The sequence below is a fragment of the Panicum virgatum genome, chromosome 2K (assembly GCF_016808335.1).
Source record: "Panicum virgatum strain AP13 chromosome 2K, P.virgatum_v5, whole genome shotgun sequence".
Classification (NCBI taxonomy): Eukaryota; Viridiplantae; Streptophyta; class Magnoliopsida; order Poales; family Poaceae; genus Panicum; species Panicum virgatum.
The window spans coordinates 56826374-56847490 of NC_053137.1; the positions used below are offsets into that span (position 1 = coordinate 56826374).

Consider the following 21117-nt stretch of genomic DNA (forward strand, 5'->3'; position numbering starts at 1 on the left):
TCTGGGAAACCTCTTTGTCTTAAACAGTCAAATAAGAATTGCCAGTTAATTTTGTTATAATCTTTCTCGAAGTCCAACTTTAATACTACACCATCTTTCTTTTTGACTTTGGTGTCATGAATTATTTCATGCAGGATCATAGTTCCCTCCATTATGTTCCTTCCCTTTAAGAAAGCAGACTGCTCTTTATTGATGATCCTCTCCAAAACTGACTCTAATCTGAGCATGAGTGTTTTAGTGAAAATTTTGAAGACCACATTAAGAAGGCAAATTGGTCTGTATTGCTGTATTTGGTTGGCTTCTTTTAACTTAGGGATCAGAGTTATTATGCCATAATTCAACCGGTTAAGCTCCAACTTGTGTTCATGAAATTCTTCAAACATTTCCATTAAGTCATCATTTATGACCTCCCAACAGACTTGAAAGAATTCTACAGGTATGTGATCAGGACCTGGAGCAGTTTTTTCTCCATGTCAAAAATGGCCTGTTTAACTTCATCCATCTCAAACTTTTTGCACAGAGTCTCTTTTTCTGCTTGGGATACCTTCTCATCATTAGTCCAGCAATCTTGGTTTATTCTTATGTCAGTGTTGGTTGAGTGTCCAAAGAGATCCTTATAGTATTCAGTTGCCAGTTTAAGAATATCTTGTGTTTCTTCTATTTCCACTCCATCTTTATGGATACTAAATATAGTATTTTTTCTTCTTTTGCCATTTGCTACCCTGTGAAAGAAACCAGTGTAAAGTCACCTTCCAGCAACCACTTGTTATTTGATCTCTTATGCCAATATAATTCCATAAAAGTTTCACAGCAACCAGCAACCAGGGTTTATTTTTTTTGAAACGGATTCTTGTTCAGTTTATGGAAACACCACAAAATCAGGAACACATGAGATCCCAATAAATTTTTCTGAAGAAAGTTTCACAGGGAACTCTGGCACCTGCCTTTTGTTCGGGATAGGACCTCCCCCTACTCGACTGCATAAAACCCTCTTCGTGCCTCGTGAAAAAGGTAGCACCCGCGCTTCAGCTCGCCCTTGCGCCTCCGTAGAACCCCCCCCCCCCCCCCCCCCCACCTCCGGCGAGGGCTTGCTCGAGGCCTCCGATAGCGTCACGAGGTGAGCTCTATCACCGCTCTTCTCGGCGCTTTGTTCCTTCGTTGTAGCCTGTACGGCGATCCTGGACTGTAAAGCCGACGGGGAGCGGAAGGAAAGGGGGAAGGGTCTAGAGAATCTTGTAGCGTCTCACGATCGCGGAGTTCCTGGATTTTCCATGGATTTCAGAGCGGTTTCAGGCTTTGAGAATGCAAGTTCTTGGCTTTAAGTCCTTTAAAAAAAGGTTCTTGGCTGTCTTGATAAGAAGGATTGTTCATTAGTTTTCGACAGCTGCTTTTGATGTGAGGTGTTCCTGTTCGTGGACTTGGCTTACCTCTTCTTGAAATTGAGACCCTTTGAGTTTTTGTTTCCTACTAATATGCTAGATTTCTTAAGCTAGTAATCCCGCAGCCTGTATCTTTTTATCTTATGGCATGGAGATTAATATCAATTGCAGAGAGCTTCTGTGAAGAGGAAGCGGGTGAGCCATGGGCAACTCATGCGCCAAAGGTTCTGGTACTGACAGATTCTTTACCTAGTTCAGCTTATTGCTTGCATCATTGAGAGCGCCAGAACATTTTTGCATCATTCAGAGCGCCGAAGGTTTCTCCTCTAGATTGCAGTACTGGCTTTTGCTGTTTTTGATCTTTCTTACTTTCTCCTTGTTTTTTCTCCGGCAGAGCATAAAACCTTCAAGTGGACCATTGACGGCTTCTCCTCCCTTCTAGACAAGGGTGCAGGATGGACATGCTCCAGCGTGTTTGAGTTCATGGGCATGATATGGTACGGTTTTGATACTGCTCTTGTTGCATTGCTTAGTTCCTACAACTAGAACTGCTCAGATCGACTTTGGTTTAAATCCTGCCTGAAAAACTGAATGGCTTCAGAAGTCTAGCCAACAATGAAACGCCGGGTTTTGTAAAATCTCCCCAAACTTGTTATGGGTTGGTCATAATTTCCATGGGGACCTTTCAAAAGAGATAACATTGCCGGCAGGCAGGCATCCATCTCATGAACAGATCCTCAGTGCTGTATCTTGATTCTTTTGCAGGTGCCTAAAGCTGAACCCAAAGGACAGAAGGAGAAATGATGCGAAGGAGCATGTCTCTCTCAAGCTTAAGCTGATGGGAACTTCAATGAAACCTGACACTATCATAGAGGCATCTTTCAAGTTCTTGATATATGATCAGTCCTTTGGAAGGCACAGGGAGCATCTAGGTAAATAAAATAGCAGCTTATACCTGATAGAAATAACTGATTGCTTCACGACTGAATCAACATTCCTGGTTACACAGTGAGATATAACTTCCAACCTGTTTTTATGTTTTTTTTCTCTGAGAGTTCTTGACAGTGCTATACTCATTGACTAAAATGCACCCTTGTTAGGCTGCCAGCTATTACTTAAAAATTTTAATGCTTTTTTTAGTACAATCTTTGTTTTTTCATGCTTCCATTTAGTTTTTCCATGTGAACATCTGTGCACTTATTCCATTTGCAGACATCTTGTTGCGGTAAACGCTATTTCTGAACAATATTTCTGCTTGAATTAATCAGGTAACCACAGTTTCCAGACTGCAAGCACAACTTCTGGCAGCTCATGCATGATACCCCTGAAGAAACTGAAGACCTCTGGATTTCTTGTCAACAACAGCTGCACCTTTGGTATCGAGTTCATCAAAGTCGCCACTGTCAAAACCAGTTCGCCATTAGAAACACTCTTTGTCACGAAGATGAACGTTTTCAACGAGGCCAAAGTTTACACTTGGGAAATTGAGGACTACTTTGCACTTAAGAACCCGAGCTACTCACCAAAGTTTGAAGTCGGTGGATACAGATGGTAATAGCCCTTTCAGTTTACAATGCTTAAAATGAGTACATGAATGGATGTCGATAATGTCGTCTGAGTTTTCTTACCATCCTAAGCATGGTTCAATATTTCAATGCTTTTGAAAATTGACCATAAAGAGTACATAGTAGTTGTATATAGATCATTGACTGAATTGTGGTTTGATGTTTGTTTTTTAGGTTTATCAAAATGTATCCAACTAGTGAAGGAAACCACCTGTCATTGTTTCTTATCACGAAGCAGCGAAATGATCTCCCAAAAGACTCTGGGAATCTGGTCGAATTTACCATATCCATCAAGGACCTAGAAAATGGCAAGGACAAGAAATCAACCGGTTTGCATCTTAGCAGAAGTTCGCTTGATGAACAGAAGTACTGTGGTCACATATTGTTAACTTATTTTACTGGGAATTGCAGGCCGGTTCCATTTCTCAAACAATGCTACTTCCTTGGGATGGAGGAAATTCATCTCTCTAGAGGATTTCAAGCACAAGTCAAAAGGCTATCTCATCAAAGGCAAGTGTTGCATTGAGGCTAAAGTCGCAATTGTTGGCCTCTCCAAGACGGTAGTTTCAGAAATCCGTGAGAGCTGATGAGATTATTCTAACTAGCACCAGCTATATGAAGTGCTCCATAGCACCGTGACATATTGAGACTGTCTGCTTGTTTGGAACTATGGATATCTCATATCTGAACATACCTTTAGGCCCCGTTCTGTCAAAGACGCTCCCATTCTGTCAAAGACGCTCCCAAAATTATGCTTATACATCACCAATTTAGCAAGGGAACATCTACCTCGTGTCCGACTGTTTTGGGCCAGTCAAGCATTCCTGTGAATTTTGGTAACAAACCAAATCTTGTGAAAGATACTTCTTCCCCTCTGTACTATAGCACTGAAGAGTAAGACATGTATGTGGCTAATGAACTGGTACATCAAGGGATGCCCTTCCTTCCCTACAACAAAAATCTGATAGGAGCCAACAAGAAAATTTGCAGGACAAACTGGAAGTTTAAGGAAAGCAATTAACGCCCAAAGCGCTTCTATTTCAGTTTCTTAATTTACATCACGCTCGACTTGACATAGACAGGGCTTTTCTTATTCGTGAACCACAGACTGCACACCCACATCATGTCACCGGGAAATACCTCAAATAAAACATCACACTCAAACCAACACACATCACTCATACATTGCAAATCACCACGTTCAGGATATAGTTTACAATAACACACTCAAACTAGGGACCAACTACAACTGCAGCTCCATCAAAGCAGCGATTGCAACCCTCATTCAGACGAGGCTCACAGCTTGACACCAGGAACATGAACCCACTCCAGCTGCACCACAATCAGGCCACTCTCGACCTTCTTCAGCTTCAGAATCAAGTCCTGGACAACCTTTCCATCCTTCCACTGAACATGGCTCTCACCGCCAAGGTAGTTTACACCGACTGGATATATTGTCTTGATCCTGGTTCCGTTAGTGGCATGGCTCAGATCCAACTTCGCGGCATCGTATATGTCAGTTATGTTGATCTCAGCCACACCCATGCTATCGTCGGCTGTGAATTTGTCCTCATCAAAAACTTCCTGCATGGTATTAGCAATTCAGAAATCAATATACTCCTAGTTATTGCATAGTTGGAAATGTTTATGGTCAACTTTGTTCATATCAGCAGTGATTGTCAGTGGACCTATGACGGAACTGGTTAATATCATCAGTGGCGGAGCTTGAGCGAGTAATCAGGAGGGGCCAGCTATGGTACTTTGTTTTGAAAATCAATGAATAGTAGCTGGTTTACTGTTCATTCCTTTCAAATGCACTAAGCTCCGCCAGTGAATATCATCCATATTCTTTAGGAGGGGTGAAGATATTTATACATATTCTTTTTTTTAGATTAAGAAAATGTTAATTAAAAAATTAAATGGTCTGTCGCTCAGTACCGTAGCAATCAAGTTATATATTTCCATAATATGTATAGTTTCCGGAGAGCAAAGGTGTCTTGACTCTTGAACCAATTGAAATAGCAACTTACAAGGTGCACTGGCTTTGTAGGATTTGTGACTGAGAGCTGCAGTACTTCATTCCAGACTGGATTAGGATTCTTCTTCTGGACACTAGTCTTCACCTTCTGTGCCACCAGCAAAGCAAAAGTTTCCATCAGGCAAATATAGAATAACAGAGATATAAATTGGATAGGCATCCAAGACGTTGGAACTGAAGTCAACTGGATAAAATAGAACAAGAGGTTTCAGAATCCTAAAAACTAGTCAGTGGATTATATTATGCATTCAGTTGGGAACCGTGCAGTTCAGTAATCGTTGACCTAATTGCTTGACACCACCCAAGCCAATTATACAGAAACTAAAAAGTTACAAAAATAATTCATGAGTAACGGCCCTGTTCGCTTCTCTTTTCCCGGCTTATTTCGGCTTGTTTTGGCTTATTTCTTCTCACATGTTACTATTAAATCAGCCGAAATCAGCCGGCTTTTAAATCAGCCGAACAGCCCCAACACCAAGAGAAGTCACGTTAGCAAAATATCAGGAGTTTAACCCCTGGGAAAATAAAAAGGCTAGTAAGTAATTCACTAAGGCTCCGTTTGAATGTCGATATTGGAGGCCTTAGCATTGAATTGGGTTCAATGCCAAATCAGCCTAGTATTGGTATTAGGTTATAATATCAAAGCCATTGTTTGGATGTGGATGAAATCGCATGATGGAATCGAAGCAGCTGGCGAATACCAACGCCGAGGGAGGCAGGGGAGGAGCCACGCGGCCCGCCGGTGGAGGAGCGGCGCAGGGCTCGCCGTGGAGGGGGCTACGGGAGGGGCGCCGCACGGCTCGCTGTGGAGGGAGGCAGGGGAGGTGTGCTGCGCGGCTCGCCAGCGGAAGGAGAGATGGAGCCACGCCACGGAGGTCCTCCTTGTCGTGCTCGAGCTTCTTGCCCCGGAGCTCCTCCCTGTCGTGCTCTTGCTCCCCGTTCTCCTTCGCGTCGATGGAGAAAGGTAGGAAGGGGCAGCACGGCCTGTCGGAGAAGGGAGATAGGGGAGGATGGGCAGCCCCCTGGACGTGTACCCCCGCCGGTGAAGGGAGGAAGGAGAGGGGCGGCTCGTCGGAGAAGGAAGGCAGGGGCGCAGGGTTCGCTCGCCGCTGGCCGTCGGAGGGGGTGCCGCTGGCTGTCGGAGGGGGAGCGGGGCTGGCCAATTCCTCCCAATACGGAGGGGGAAGGGTCTGTTTTGAGTAAGGGGTATTTTAGTTGTGGGTTAATTCTATGGTATTGACTCCTCAATACCAACTCTCAATTCTACTGACATCCAAACAGCAGTATTCGTGGTATCCAATTCCAATTCTCAATTCCGAGCTCCAATGCTGACATCCAAACGGGGCATAAGTAATATGCCATTTTGATCCTGGAAGTAGTATGCAGATCACAGAGGTACTGATTAAGTACAGGTTCAGGCTTATCTTCTGCAAACTTGCGCAGGAACAGTCCTCAGTCAAGTAGAAATGTTATCACCCAGTTATTATTTGTTATTTTTATTTCGAGGTGAATTCGATGCTAACATTCCCCCAAACTGCGCCAGATGGGGGGCTGGTTAAGTGAATCCACGAGCAAGCCACAACAAGCAGTCAACACTTCATTCCCAGGATTCCGATTCCCGCATCGTTAGACAGGAGTAAACGGATCACTCGACAGGAACAGGATCCTGTGATGAGACGGCATAGCACGTCCTGAAAAGGCCCAACGCGAGCAGATTCGCAGCTCATTCAGACAGACGGGCACCTAGAACTAGGAGATCGCGCCATCGCGGAAGATCGACAGTCCCGACCCCGATCCCCATCGACCCGCCTGCTGCAAACGGGGCCCCGTCCGCCGGAGGCACGGCTGAGGGGGCCCTGGCCCGATCGACCACGGGGGGATCCAGCAGGCAATGAATGCTGCGGAGAAGAAAGGGGGCGAGGCGGCGGAGGAAGAGCGGAGCGGGGGAGTGGACCTGGGCGCCGTACTGGAGGACGACGTAGGGGTCGCTGGTGTGGGTGAGCGGGTCGGCGATGATCATGTTGTTGCCCCGCAGCACGCGGACGTTGAGCTTCCCGATCACCTCCTCCTTGGACGCCGACGCCATCCGCTTGGTCCGGCGGCGAGTGGGAGCTGAGGAATGGGGACAAGTCGATGGGGGAGCGGAGGCTCCGACACTGGGGAGGGGATGGCCGGATGGGGGGTCTGGTTGGTCACCGGTGCATGCGGCCAACGGCCGGCTGCCGGCTGCCGGCGCCGGGTTTTATAGGCGGCGCGGGCTGCCAGAGGGGCCGGGCACGGCCCTGCCTCGTGGACACCAATAATTGTGTCTTTTCTGCTGACGGAGAAAGCCGAAATCTAGTACCATGCGAAATTGATGTGTGCAAAGGCTAAATTTCTAGTGTTATGGAACAACATTTAAAGTTTCTATATATATGAAATGGAAATGATACAATCTTTAAATGAATAGATATTCGTATATTCGAAGTTTCTATATGAAATGGAAATGATACAATCTTTAAATGAATAAATATTCATATGTGACTCCAACCTGGATATACAGGTACCACCACACACACAAGAAATCACACTTTTGTAAATCCTCCCTCCCCACCTCTCTTGCAAATCCTCCCTTCCTTTGGATGTTGATCTGATGATTCAGATTGAAATTTTCATAGTTTGTACGGAGAGGTTAATTTGCACTTGATATATTCCCAGCCAAATTGCTGTAAGAAAAATATGGGTATACCTAAAATGCACACACGCACACAACAAGGGATACCCAATACTGTTTTTGCGGTTGGCCAGATGAACGCCTCCTCACGGTCGATGCCTGGGCCCCACATGCACGTGATTATGTCGGCCCCTGGGCTTCCCCGGCCCTTTCCTTTCCTCTATATCCCGACAGGCAGAGCCTCCGTCCGGCGAGCTGCGCGGCAGGCTGGCGGCATGGAGGTGCAGCGCAGCGTCGAGCTCCGCCCCTCAAGGAGCAGCGCGGCGGCTGCGGCACGAAGGTGGGGAGCGGCGCGGCGGCTGCGGCGAGCCTCCGAGGGAGGCGCAGCGGCGGCGGGCTTCTCGGGGAGGCGCGGCGGCGGCGGCTGCGAGAACCTCGCATCGGGCGCTCGCCCCCCATGGCAGCAGCGAGCTCCGTCGAGTATTTTTTTTGTTTTTGTTTTTGTTTTTTTCTTTTTGATTTTTGGATGCAGATTTTTTTACAAAACTTTTTTCCCAAACTTGTTTTTTAGTTTAGATTTGGATGTAAAAGTTTTTCTTCAATTTTTTTCTAATTATTCTCAAACTTTTCTGTTTCAAAGTTGTTCTCATCAATTTTTCTTGAGATTTTTTCCAAACTTTTTAATTTAGATTTGGATGTAAAAGTTTTTCTCCAAATTTTTTCGAATTATTTTGAAATTTTTCTGTTTCAATTTTTTTCTCAGCAATTTTTTTCCTTTTCTCTCTTGAAAATATTTTTTGTCACAAAACGACAAAAAATACTAAATAAGGGGAAGAAAATTTGTTGAAAATCGACCGTACGGAAATCTGCGTATGGTCGCCCGGAAATTAGAATGCCCCCACGGGATAGGGTGGATTTTCTCTTCGCCCCCCCCCCCCCCCCCCCCCACACACACACATTAAAGCCAATTCTCGTCGAAAAAGATCCTGAAGAGTTGCTTGATTTTACCACATCAATTCGAGCTGTTACCTGTTAGCTGTAGCTATGGATTTCGCCGTCCCTTCTTGTCATCACTTGCTTGTTTTCAAGCATCCACGGTTTCGTGGGTTTCCGACATGTGCTGGTAAAGACATAGGGGACCGTACCCACATTTGATTTTGATATCCACTAGCCACGCAAAATATCTAAGGGACGAGAATTATTAGGGCTCATCATTTTTTTTCTTTTTGTCACGTATATGAAAATTTGAGCAAAGTGTAGACACGAGGACGACGGAAGAGAGCGCTGAGCAATAATCACGTGTTGCTCGCTCTCGCGCACACAGCCGGAGCATGATCTACTTGCTGGGAAGAGAGAAAATTCTAACCCAACAAGGGTTGGTGTGAAGGCGCTCTGAATTCTGAAATACAAACAGGCAAGCACACATGTAAGGGGGTGGATGAGCCTGATTGCTCTGCACATCAGCAGATGATGCCCAACAGCCCAAGAAAACGCCATGCCAATAAAGAGAACCAAATCTGCAGACGACTGTTGACATTGTTATCCTTACTGCAATAACGCTTGGTGTAGGATGCAAAAATGAAAATCATCTTTTTTTTTGCGGGTAAAAAATGAAAATAATCTGATCCTGAGTTCCTGACCCCATGCAGAACCACAGTGATTAATTTTCACGAAATTATTAGTGATCCAAATTTTAACATCCGATAGCAATTGAACTCGCGACCTGCAAACAGTGTCGTTTTCTGCCAGGATCACGGCCCGATCTCCCCGGATAACCTTGCGCCGATTGTTTATCTCCTCGTGCGTGGCTCCCGCGCTCGGAATTCGTCGCCGGGGATCGGAACTACCTCACCCGCCCCGCCACTTGTTGCCGGCGACCTCGCTCCCAGCTCAGTAGGTGCGCGGCGTGCCAGCTCAGATCCTGACATTACAACCGCTCGGAATACATTATTCTGGCCGTCCGATCGGCGCCACTGTCTAGCAGTGGCGGATCCAGATCACAGCCATAGGGGGTTGAAGTCTTCTTCTTCCTCCTCCTCTTCTTCTCCCTTCACTTTCTTCTCCTCTAGCTCCCCTTGTTCTAATGGAGGTTGCAGCCCGTAGGAGGGTCCCCCAGCCCCCCTTGGATCCGCCACTACTGCCCGGCGCACACGTCCAGCTCCGGCGACGCCGTTGCCGCCGGATTACAGCTACGGGCGGAGTATTCTTTGCGGCCTTGCGCAGGCGCAGCTCGTGTGCCTTCGCCGTCCGTGGACTCGAGGATAAGTCATGCTCAACCGGCGTCACGGGACATTCTGCGGCTCACAGTCACCACGACAAATTTGCATTTCTATTTTCCACAAAACATTTATCCAGCTAATTTGTATGATGCCTATGATAAGTTAACTTAAACATTATATATATATTAAAAACGATGAGTTGCGGACGAATGATGGTGTGAATGTGAACTCTGCAGACCGACTCGTTAGTGTACAGATAAAATGTGCATCACATGGTGCATAACCACTGTCGCTTGAAGGAGTCCGCCATTAATTGGGTCATTTTCGACCAGCTGGCTCTCTGGCCCTCAATCATGCTACAGGGGTTAGCAAATCAGAGCTCAGAACCACGTCGTACCAGTACCACACCCTCTTTCTGAACGAACATGTCCTACTCCTACCCAGCTACCGACTTATCGTATGTGCAATTTGATGGCTGGACGGATCACGAAAATATTTCCAAAGTCAATATCCTCTGCCAGAAGATACTGAAAAGCTATTTGCACCTGCGAGAAAAAAAAAACGCAAGTTTTATCGAGCAACGATTTGTTTTTTTTTTCCTTTGCCAAGAAAGGACAGAACAGGGGCAAAGTGTTGCAAGGATTTGTTTAGCAATTAAGTAAAAGTTATCTAACTCTAATCAAATCTACAATACCAAATAAATGCGCAAGACATAATTCATAGTGGATCAAACCAGACTAATTTGATGTTGTAGATGTTGGTATATTTTTTCTACAGATTTTATCGAAGTTGGAGAACCTTTTTGATATAAGGAAAAACCAGGATGTCTTACATTTTAAATCAAAATGAATAGTAACATCTGTTTACAAGATTTGATGGTTCTAAAACACTCGAATTATTCTGTAAACTTTGACATAAGACTATACCAGAAGTTGAGATTTTTGCGTGACGCTACCAAGAAAAACGGTTTGGATGTTCAAAACTCAAAAGGCTTTGCGTTTAAAAAAAAACTCAGAAGGTTTAAACTGTTAGCAGGCCAGCCTCTTCACGGGCCCATAAATAAAACCTTTGGTTCACAAGGAGGTTTACAGTCCCATAAGTAGTAAGTAGTAATGTCGAATGCCCGAGTTGAGGCGGTTTTTTTTTATTTTCGTTTTTTACAAAAATATATTTTCGTTTTCGAAATTTACAGGAATATACCCCGGCCGCCCCGCTGCCGGGCGGCTGGGACCTGGTCGCCCCGCTGCGGGGCGGCAGGGGCTTCTCTGCAAAAATTTTCGCGGAGAATTTGCAGAAAAATCCCTGGAGGACCGGTCGCCCGACAGCGGGGCGGCCGGCCCCCCAGGCCGCCCGGCAGCAGGGCGACCGCCTTCCAGAGGCCGTCGGCCCTCGTTTGCTTCACCAAAAATTCAGAAAAAAATTCTCGGTTTGTCGTAATACTATTCATATAACATATAATGGTCTAACAGTTCATTGGTACTGCAAAAGTGTGCTTGCATTGCAAGGTAGCATAAACGAAATTTGAGTACAAAATATGAAAACCAAGACGACAGGTCCATAATAACAATAGAGAAACAAGTGGCAACAACTAACCACCCCTACCGTGCCGACCTCTCTTACGATGTGCGTGTACGTGATCTGTAGGGTAGCTATGACGGTCCGGTAGCCTCACATCTCTGGCAGGACGGCGTAACTGAGCCAGAGGTGTATGCAAGCTGGGATCATCATCCTGGGCAGGCGTAGCAAACAACCGTGTAAAGTCGTCGAAGGAGACCTCGTCGTTGTCTTGAGACCACCCTACGGATCACAAAATTTTTTTTAAGTAATGTTAAATAGGTGAATGCAATTCCGTACAAATGATTGTACGTACCCTGTGTTGGAGGTGGTGTTGGTGGTGGATAGGAATAAACTCCTTGATATCCTCCTGGTGGCGGCATAGGGTGATACGAAGAAGGCCCCGCTCCGGTAAACTGTTGTGATCCTGAGTGTAAATACTAATATATGAGCTTTCGACCATAAAACATAAAAAAATAAAATTATGCACCACATATTTACCTAAAGTCCCTGCAGCTGGTGTCATAGAGGTAAACTGTGTCCCTTGAAACGAAGCCCCTTGCGAGGCACCTGACCCTCCATAAGGCTGAGAATCGGGGTACCCGTACCCTGTGTGGAGTTGTACTTAAATATTGTCTACAAACATACGGATCGGTAAATATCACACCATACCTTCGTAATGTGGGTGGTATGGGGAGGCTGCTGCACTGCGGCACCACAAGGAACCGACGTGGACGCTTGCGACGATCCGTAGGAATCCTCGTACATCGTCCGCGTACCAAAGGCCTGAAGGATGCCTCGGGCTCTATCACGTTGAGTGGTCCAGGCCTCGAGTTGCGCCGGCATGCTCATCGTAGACCCGCCATGAATCCTCATTACATTCAGTGAGCAATCTAATTCAAGCAACCTACACATTTCGAACTGCAATCAAGAAAACTTAGTCCACAAATCTTAAAAGATTGAAAATGCCGTCAATATTTACTCACTACCCCAGCTAGTGCCTTATCCCTGTGTCGTGCATAGCCATCCTGCGAAGTCGCAACATGCGGCTGTGGATGCATGTCAACATACGTCAAGCGGCAACAAGTCTTAGGTTCGTGCCAGGTCACGTACGCCCTAAACGAAACCTCAGTGTGTGGACCGGTGTCCTCAGCCAACTGCTCCTCTGCATTATCCCACGCAGCCACCCACGGTTGTAACCTAGTGACCCACATGGTGGAGAAAGGATGTCCAGCCCTTGACAAACTGCACGTTAAATAGAAATTAGTGACACATTATTAGTACATGGGGACTTATACATTTTTGTTACCTATGATCGAGGTGCTGAACACGATCCAACGCTGAAGACACATGGAAAGACTGGCATTGACCAAACTGCCTCATGACTCTGTCCGGGCAGTGGGCCTCAACTGCAACGTCGTACACCAAAGCTGCAGTAGTCATCCATAGGCCCTGGTCCTATGTGCACACCGAAGATATCCCAAGCGGTGCACGTGTGACTATAGCCGAAGGACTGTATGGCTCCCACACAATATCTTCTGGGGTCAATCGATCAAATTCCGCAACAAACTCAGGATAAGACCGCCGGGTCTGTACATGTGCCCGTATTTTCTGAAAAATAAAAATTATGTGTCCATAAGGAAGGTATTGAGGGAACAATGTATGACTATAGTATGCATAGAATACAAATTTTTATCGGGTGCATACCTATCGAGAGTACCAGAGAGTCCCCATGGTGGGCCTGTCGTCCTCCGTGTCACCGTACATATCCGGCTTGTATGGTGACTGGTCAATCATGGGACGACCAATAGCAATCCTCTCGTAAGACCAAAGCTGCAGCAGAATTGGGCACCCAGTTAGGATAGCATTCCTATTATTCTGCCGTGATGCCTTGCAGAGTCCACGATATGTGCATGCAAGAACCACTGAACCCCAACTATATAAGGGTATGACATCCTCATCTGCATCGGCGATCTCCTGTGCGTAGGGCACAAGCACCCTATCCACACAGTGGTCGTGTGAGTTGTTGAACATGATGTACCCAAACAACCACAGCAGGTATGCCTCGAGTGATCTAGTCACGCTGTACTCATCAGCATCGGCTTCTAACAGATCCGGCTGCAGTGAAGTACGAACCTTGAGAATAAGAAACACATGAGGTATTTCAAAGCCATAAATGCATCAACACATCGTTTTGTATGAAGTTGTACCTGAAACTATAGGAGCCATGACTTGGAAGGGTCTTTTGACTGTGGGTGCTCATTGAAATCTTCAGAATCAATCGTGGTGGCAACACCTGCAAAATGTTGCTCAAGATCCTACCATCTGGTTCAACTACACATACATACATAATAAAATTATATTGTTACATGCTACCATCTGGTTCAAATACATATCCATACATAACCGAAACTAAATCCTTAATCTAATACTAATCACTACTAATATTAATTAAAATAATTGCTAGTCTATTGTGTCAACGCTAATCACTACAAGTAACTACACCTACAAGTAACTCACTATAGTAACTGCACCTAAATCCTAAATGTACCACTAATCACTCCTAACAATAATTAAACTGGTTGCTAATCTACTGTGTCAAAAAAATAATTACAACATAATTTATTTGTAAAGTGTAGAAAATTTTGGTTACCTGCAGTCGCCGGCTTGAAAATCCGACAGGGCTTCGCCGCTTTGCCTCTCCCTCACCCCTCCTCTCCCTCCCTTCCTCTCTTTTCATTTTTTCTGGATTTTTAGTGAGGCAAATGAGGGGGTGGGGGCAGCCAACCCCTTATATAGGGTGGGGGGAGGCGGTCGCCCCGTTGCCGGGTGACCTGGTGGGCCAGCCGCCCCGCTGTCGGGCGACCGGTCCTCCAGGGGTTTTTCTGCAAATTCTCCGCAAAAATTTTTACAGAAAAGCCCCTGCCGCCCCGCAGAGGGGCGACCAGGTCCCGGCAGCGGGGCGGCCGGGGTATATTCCTGTAAATTTTGAAAACAAAAATATATTTTTGTAAAAAACAAAAATAAAAAATATAAAAATATAAAAACCGCCCCGAGCTGCGGCATCTCTTCTCCCCCATTTCCGGCCCATGAAGATGATGCCAAGGACCAGGGTGGTCATGATGCCGGCACCACAAATTTATGGCGCCAAGCAGGGGCGGGCCCGGGATTTAAAATTTGGGTATTTAACATTTTCAAATGATAAAAAAATTTGGCCGCCAATGTCCGTGGCGCAGTTTTCAAAGCCGCAGGCCGCTCGCGTCTCATCACAGGCAGTCGTCGCCTGCCGTACCGTTAGAGTTTGTTGCTGATGATCGAAAGCGGAAAAAACGCGGCTACGCGGGAAGGAGAATTGGAATCGGGATGGATAGAGAGCTGGGGACCTGTAGTCAGTGCCAGTTGGGAGTCGCGCTTGGACTTAGAGGAGAGGAAGTAGGCCATTTGAGCCCAAAAGGCAATATGAGATTGGAAAGTCTATTTTGTGATGTTAGATCATATCTAAGATACACTCTAAAGACTATTCTAATTACGAATTTAGTATTTTTAGTGGAAAATCTCTCACCAAAAGTTCTCTAAAACCAATCCCTTAAAGTAGCAACATCTATTCTAAATCATTTTTCTCTGTTCTCAGATCTAAAAATAAAAATCCACACCCTATCCCAAATACTTGCTATTTTAAAATCGGATCTTAGACCTTCATCCTTCAAACTCGTGAGTCACGTTTCCTAATATGTCGAAGTTCAAACAATGGGATATGTGGTATATGGAAATTGTCGTGGATACACGATAATATATACATGACGAAGTAATATTTAGGGTGACCCTCTACGTAAGGATATATAGAGAGTTAGAGATTAGAATATAAAAATATATAGAAAAGTTAGAGACTTGGATTTAAGAATTCTTTTAGAGATTATACATGTTGTATACTATGTATATATATTTTTTTTCACAAAATTTTAGGTATTCAACTGAATACCGAGGCATCAATAGCAGGCCCGCCCCCGGCGCCAAGGCAAACAGAGTGGGCACGAACGCCGCCGCCACTAACGCGCGAGCGTGCCATCCACCACTCCGCTTCTTCTCGGCGTCAAACCCATAACCCGATCGCCATGGGCTTACTCTGCTAAAGCTCCGATCCGATCACCGTCGCGCTCTCCCTTCCGTTTTCGCCGCTGCAGCACGCGCGCGCGCGTCCAGCCATGGCGAGGGAGTCCATCTACGGAGCCTCGTGGGAAGAGGCCTTCCTGTGGCAGCGCCCGCAGCGCCCGGATGAGCCGGAGGTGAGGGACGTGGCCGTCGACCCCTTCTCTCTCCGGCAGTTCTCCCGTCTCAACATCGACAGGCCCCTTCCCATCCCCTCCGTCTCCGTGGACGACCGCAGCGCCCACGTGCCGCCGGCCCGGTTCGACGACGGTGCGAGCGTGCCGGCCACCGCGGCGGCGGCGTCCCCGCGCGCGTCGAAGGCTCTGGCCGCCCCCACCGGGTTAGGCGCGGACGATGCGCGCCCGGCCGCGCGCTCGCCGCCCTCGGCGGCGCCGCTGAGGAGCAAGCTTTCCGACAGCTGGGAGACGGAGCTCGCGGACGCTGGGTTCGACGTTGCCATGCCCTCGTCGCCGGAGCGGAAGGTGAGCGAGCCGCAGCGCTGGGGCAGCGACGTGCCGCTGATCGCTGCCGCAGACGCCGAGGAGTACTCCTTCGGCGGCGCCAAGGACGACGGCCGGGGCAAGCAGCAAGCGAAGCACGGCGGGAAAGTGCCACCGTTCACCTGCTGCATGTACGTCCCGGGGCTCACCAGGAGGATCAAACCTCCGACATCCACGGCGGCGGCGGCGGCGACGGCGACGGCTGCGCGCCCTTATTCGTCAGGCGCATTCGGTAGCAAGAGCGCCGCGGCCGTGGAGGCCGCCGGCGACCGAGGCACGTGCTCGGCGCGACCCAGCACCATGTCGCTGGCCGTGTCGCTGGAGCGGTTCGACTGCGGCTCCCTGTCGACGTCGTCGTCGTGCTCGCGGGGCCTGGGCCTCGACGACACGGAGGCCGCCTCCTCGTCGTCCTGCTTCGAGCTGCCGCTGGAGCTCATCCTGGGCTGCGACGACGGCGAGGAGTCCGACCTGCCCGTGTGCGCCGCGTTCTTGTTCGACAGCGACGGCGTACGGAAGAGCGTGCTCAAGAGGAGGCTGGAAGCTGGCGCGGGCATGGAGCCGCGGCGACCGTCGCTGGGGAAGGTGTCCGCAGACTCTTCCGGCAGGATCTCGACCCATCACGTCCGGGTCGCCTTGAAGTCGAGGTCTCCAGCGGCATCCACATCGCCGTAAAATTAAAGTCCCCGGCGTCGAGGACAAGTATCTTGCCGGTGTGAAGGGCCAGAGGAAAATTCGGGGGGGGGGGGGGGGGGGGGGGGGGGGCAACCCTTGTAGTTGTGTTGTGCATTAATCTCTTCTCTGATTAGCATCGCGGCATTCAGCAACGCAAACATGTTTGAAGCCAATTTCGATCGTCCTGTGATTCCAAGTTCAGTTTTCTAAACTTTTTGAGTTCTTGCTAATCATGTAAATAATTTACATAATTTGCAGAATTTAAGCGACACCAGAACTATCTGAATGCTGATCACGCGCATCCCATTTTTTTCCGTGCTCTCACATAGCCTCATATCCTCTACTCTGAATATTTGAGGATCTTCTTCTGAACCTCAGTACACATGATCTCCGAAGTCTGAGGCCCCAACTCATCTTTGCACTCCTGCCTTGTACTCGGCGAGTAGTTCATCCAAGCATCCAGCCAAATATTAGCACTTGATCCAAAAAATGAAACCTAAAAACCAATCTGTTGTAGTAGGGGTATGTGACCACGACAGTCAGTTTGAGCTTCAGATTGGCGAGCAAGGGTTATTGGTGACAAACGCTTTCCACAGTATGCTTTCCTGAGCACTGATCTTTGAGGAAATTGTGATGAACTCGTCTGCACCTGGTTCAGTATTCCTGCCTCTATGGTACTTGCAAAAGGGAGGGTCCTCTAAACTCTGAAGATGTAACCAGGATTAGCATCTGATTCAAGTATCCAAGGTATTATTATCTCTGATTCAGAAATTAACCAAGATCAAATTTACTTCAGTAAGAAATAAGCCCTGCTGCCGCTGTGGCGCTGCTTCTTCATTCGCCAAATGTAATGTCATTTCAAATTATAAATAAAATTCGTTTCCTCAGAAAATTGAACTAGTTTGATACTGAACTTTTGCAGCAACAGGTGTACATCTAATTCATGGAAGAGACAGAATTAGCTGGAGGGCAATCAGGGCTTGACAGAACCAAACAACGTTGAATTGAGCAAACACCAAATAAACACAGTTGAGTTCAAGTCAGAGTGAGACCGTTACCAAAAAAGAAAAAGAAGTGAGTCAGAGTGAGATATCCCGCGCCTGTATATATTCAGACTTTGATGGCTACATCTACGTTCCATGATCTTTTCAGCTTCACTACTTGCAGACGACAGCCAGAGCAAGTGGCCATCGTCATCGTCATCAGTTGCAACAATCTCTGAGACCAGTCCAACAACAACTATGTTTTCTGAAACTCTGTCACGTTTAAGCCAACTGTAATTCCTGAAGAAGCTACCACCACGGCTTACACAAGGGCTTGGACTTGCAATGGCAGTGGGCTCATAGCTAGTGTCCCCTGCACTGGCCGGCGCGCACCAGCACTAGTCCATTGGCAGTGAGTCACCCTGGACCTCGGCCACGCGCCCGCTTGCCACCGACGCCACCCGCTTCAACTCCTCCAACCTCGCTCGCCACGCGGCAGTAGCAACTCGGAGCAGCCATGGCCGGCCACCGCGGCGCGCCCGGCGCCTGGCGTACGTACCGCGCGGCGATGCTGCTCCGGACCTGTCGCTGGCGCGTGGCGCCGCTGCTTCTAGGGGTGGCGAGGCTCTCGGCTCCTCTCCATGGCACATGGCTTCCCTCTCCGGTTCTCCGCCTCGCAGCTGGCCGGCGGGCGGCGCTGGCATCCCCCTCGCCACGACCAGGGGTGGACGGTATTTCATTTATCGTCCACCCCTGTTACCTGTGAGCCGTTCAATCCTCAACCAACGGTCCAGATTAAGCAAGGAGACCCCGTACTGACTGGACGTTGAATGGGACCGAGCGCTTCGCCGCCCTCTCGTCATCCCGTCGCGCTGCTTCGCCGGCCTCGCCGCCGCCGCCGGCGCACCCGGAGCTCCTCGCAGGCTTCGGCGCCGACCCGCGTCTAACGGCGTGTGCACCACCGCGCGACAACTGGCATCCGCAAGACCATGCTCGCCGAGTGACCAGCACCAAGGCCATCGTACGCCCCCGCCTGATGTGCGGCGTTCAACCTCGCCGCTAACGGCGCCTAGCTCGTCGACAGGCTCACCATGGTGCGCCGTACGCGTTCCAGCTCGCCTGGGATAGTGTGATACGGCCGCTGCAGCGGGCTCGGCGGCCAGGTGCCTGCTGGGGATGCGCGGCGGCTGCGGATCCCGTTCCACGCGTCCGATAGCTGCGCGGCATGAACCTGGAGGCTGGACATGTCGACATCGAGTCATCGAGACGGCACGACATGGGAGGTGCCCGTCGAGGCGTGCGGCGTCGAGCTCTGGCGCGGCCGTCATGCGGGCGGCGACCGGTGCGTGGCGTTGGCGGCCCGCGCGGACTTCAGCCGCGACAGCTCTCTCCAATCTCGGCCGGGCAATGCTGATCCAACGGTTAATAATGAACCTAGGGGTGGACGGTAAATGAAACACCGTCCGCCCCGGACGGTATTATTCGAGCTACCGTCCACCCCTGGGCCCTGGGTGCTCCGCCGCCCGCCTGGCTGCCATCATCGGCGGCAATCACACGCCGCCGTGACCTGTGTCATGTGATGCCGCGCAGACGCAGGAGGTCCGCCAGGCCGCCGAGCTGCCGCTGCACTGGCCTCGTTCTCCTCTGCGCAGCCCGTCCCGCCCGGAACGGGAACACGACCATGCTCGCCATGGCCATCGCGCGCCGGCGACACCTTGGCGGGCGGGATCCATCGGCTTAAACGGCGTGGAAGTCGAGGACTAGCATCTCGGCGAGAGTCCCAGGCTGGTGCGCGGCGTGTTCCGGCTTCCGCGTCACCTGGGGCCTGGGGCTGGGGGACGGAGCGGTCAATACTCAATAGCCTTCGTCCTGGAGTTGGGCTCCGTCCGTCGGGATGGCGAAGCGGTTCGACGCCGACGGCGAGGCGCGGCGCGGCGCCTGCTGACGGACCTGATCACCACGCATGGACGCGCAGGACCGGGATTCGACGGTGGCGCGGCGGACAACTTGCGTGCGCGCCGCGCGGCGACGGGAACGAGCCGCGACGACACGCGGACCTTGTGAGCTCCGGCTGCCCGACGGCAGCATAAGCGGCTCGTGTTCCGGGGGTACTCGGCGGGGATGAGCCTGGATGGAAGATAGATCGGCAGCCGTGTCGCCGCCCAGAACCAGAGGTCCGATCGAGTGCGCTGCGCGCGTCTTCAAGGGGAGGTGAACACCGTCCGTCCTCCGACCACGGGAGGGGGCTCGATGTCGAAGAGCCTTGCCGTAGGAGTATGCAGTCGTCGCCGAGCTTGGGCGCCGTTTCCTCCCCTACTACCGGCCCGGCCCGGCAGGCAATCCAAAGTCTCCTGTTTCGGTCAAGTCAAACAACAAATTTTTTTTTGAAGCAAGTCAAACAACATTCAACTCTCCTGCGTATTCAACTCGTTGGATCTTGCTGCTGAAACGCTGAATGAAAAGTACCTGGGTCTCCCGGTTTTCATTGGGAATTCCAAGGTTAAAACCTTCTCATATTTTAAGGATAGAGTGTGGAAGAGAATCCGGGGATGGAAGGAGAAGCTGCTATCTAAAGCTGGGAAGGAGGTTCTTATAAAAGCAGTGGCTCAAGCAATACCATCATATGCCATGTCCTGTTTTGATATCACAAAGACTGTGTGATCAGATTGGGGCCATGACATGTCGCTACTGGTGGTCAGTCCAGGATAAAGAGAACAAAATGCACTGGTTATCATGGGAGCAGCTGTGTAAGCGTAAGCAAAAGGGAGGGCTTGGATACAGAGATTTACACCTCTTCAATTTGGCTATGCTAGCTAGACAGGGGTGGCGTCTTATAATGGAGCCAAACTTGTTATGTGCTCAAGTTCTGAGGGCTAAATATTTTCAGAATGGAGATCCGTTGACAGCTAGTGAGAAGCCTGGTATTTCCTATACATGGAGGAGTATTCTGCGCTGTCTGCAAGCGTTGAAAAAAGGGCTGATTTGGAGGGTTGGTGATGGCTCAAGCATCAATATTTGGAGTGATGCATGGATTCCGAATGGAGTTTTACGACGACCAGTTACGCCTAGGGGAAGAATAGTTTACAATAAAGTGTCTGATCTCATTGATCCACACTCTGGAACCTGGGATGAGGAACTTATTAAGGAGATCTTTTGGGAGGAGGACGTTAAACACATACTATCCATTCCCATCAAGCATGGAAGGGAAGACACTCTAGCTTGGCATTTTGACAACAAAGGTATTTTTTCTGTGAAGTCGGCCTATCACGTTCTGGAGGACGCCAAGGAAAGGGATCAAATAAGACAAACAGGTAGCTCAAGCTCTAGTGTTGAAAGGGAGCAGGATGTTCGCTGGCATCAGTTGTGGAAGATTGCCTGTCCACCGAAGGTGAAGCTTTTTCTGTGGAG

The 21117-nt window shown here is 49.0% G+C and overlaps 3 protein-coding genes and 1 long non-coding RNA gene across 6 annotated transcripts; 2 read left to right on the forward strand and 2 right to left on the reverse strand.

The window, feature by feature from the left end:
- The first annotated feature begins 1066 nt into the window (after nt 1–1066).
- On the forward strand, nt 1067–4037 carry LOC120688391 (ubiquitin carboxyl-terminal hydrolase 15-like). 3 transcript variants are annotated; one of them, XM_039970707.1, is made up of 7 exons: nt 1067–1117; nt 1551–1609; nt 1774–1876; nt 2145–2311; nt 2648–2930; nt 3119–3273; nt 3356–4037. In XM_039970707.1, the coding sequence occupies exons 2-7, from the start codon at nt 1582–1584 to the stop codon at nt 3529–3531; spliced, it is 912 nt and encodes a 303-aa protein (XP_039826641.1). In that variant the 5' UTR covers nt 1067–1117; nt 1551–1581; the 3' UTR covers nt 3532–4037. The 3 variants fall into 3 exon arrangements, with proteins under 3 accessions (XP_039826641.1, XP_039826657.1, XP_039826648.1); XM_039970723.1 differs by having other exon boundaries at nt 1079–1117; nt 1551–1603; XM_039970714.1 differs by lacking the exon at nt 1067–1117 and having other exon boundaries at nt 1154–1609.
- On the reverse strand, nt 3948–7287 carry LOC120688411 (protein C2-DOMAIN ABA-RELATED 8-like). Its single transcript, XM_039970729.1, has 3 exons — nt 6937–7287; nt 4975–5070; nt 3948–4528 (listed from the first exon to the last, which is right to left on the reverse strand). The coding sequence occupies exons 1-3, from the start codon at nt 7066–7068 to the stop codon at nt 4241–4243; spliced, it is 516 nt and encodes a 171-aa protein (XP_039826663.1). The 5' UTR covers nt 7069–7287; the 3' UTR covers nt 3948–4240.
- Nucleotides 7288–11331: 4044 nt separating this feature from the next.
- Nucleotides 11332–11839, reverse strand: LOC120696163. Its single transcript, XR_005684029.1, has 2 exons — nt 11725–11839; nt 11332–11651 (listed from the first exon to the last, which is right to left on the reverse strand). It is a non-coding gene; the product is annotated as an uncharacterized LOC120696163 (long non-coding RNA).
- Nucleotides 11840–15428: 3589 nt separating this feature from the next.
- LOC120696164 lies at nt 15429–16778 on the forward strand. Its single transcript, XM_039979303.1, has one exon. It carries the CDS (start codon nt 15611–15613, stop codon nt 16724–16726), a length of 1116 nt encoding a protein of 371 aa, XP_039835237.1. The 5' UTR covers nt 15429–15610; the 3' UTR covers nt 16727–16778.
- Nucleotides 16779–21117: the final 4339 nt, after the last annotated feature.

What these genes read in the sequence shown, in the direction of transcription:
- LOC120688391 (XM_039970707.1), top strand. Translation starts at nt 1,582, where the DNA reads ATGGGCAACTCATGCGCCAAAGGTTCTG. An exon ending in GAGTTCATGGGCATGATATG is followed by an intron (nt 1,877 to 2,144) that starts GTACGGTTTTGA and finishes ATTCTTTTGCAG; the next exon opens with GTGCCTAAAGCTGAACCCAA. An exon ending in CAAGGACAAGAAATCAACCG is followed by an intron (nt 3,274 to 3,355) that starts GTTTGCATCTTA and finishes TGGGAATTGCAG; the next exon opens with GCCGGTTCCATTTCTCAAAC.
- LOC120696164 (XM_039979303.1), top strand. Translation starts at nt 15,611, where the DNA reads ATGGCGAGGGAGTCCATCTACGGAGCCTCGTGGGAAGAGGCCTTCCTG.
- LOC120688411 (XM_039970729.1), bottom strand. Translation starts at nt 7,068, where the DNA reads ATGGCGTCGGCGTCCAAGGAGGAGGTGATCGGGAAGCTCAACGTCCGC. An exon ending in TCCTCCAGTACGGCGCCCAG is followed by an intron (nt 5,071 to 6,936) that starts GTCCACTCCCCC and finishes CTGGTGGCACAG; the next exon opens with AAGGTGAAGACTAGTGTCCA. An exon ending in CTACAAAGCCAGTGCACCTT is followed by an intron (nt 4,529 to 4,974) that starts GTAAGTTGCTAT and finishes AATACCATGCAG; the next exon opens with GAAGTTTTTGATGAGGACAA.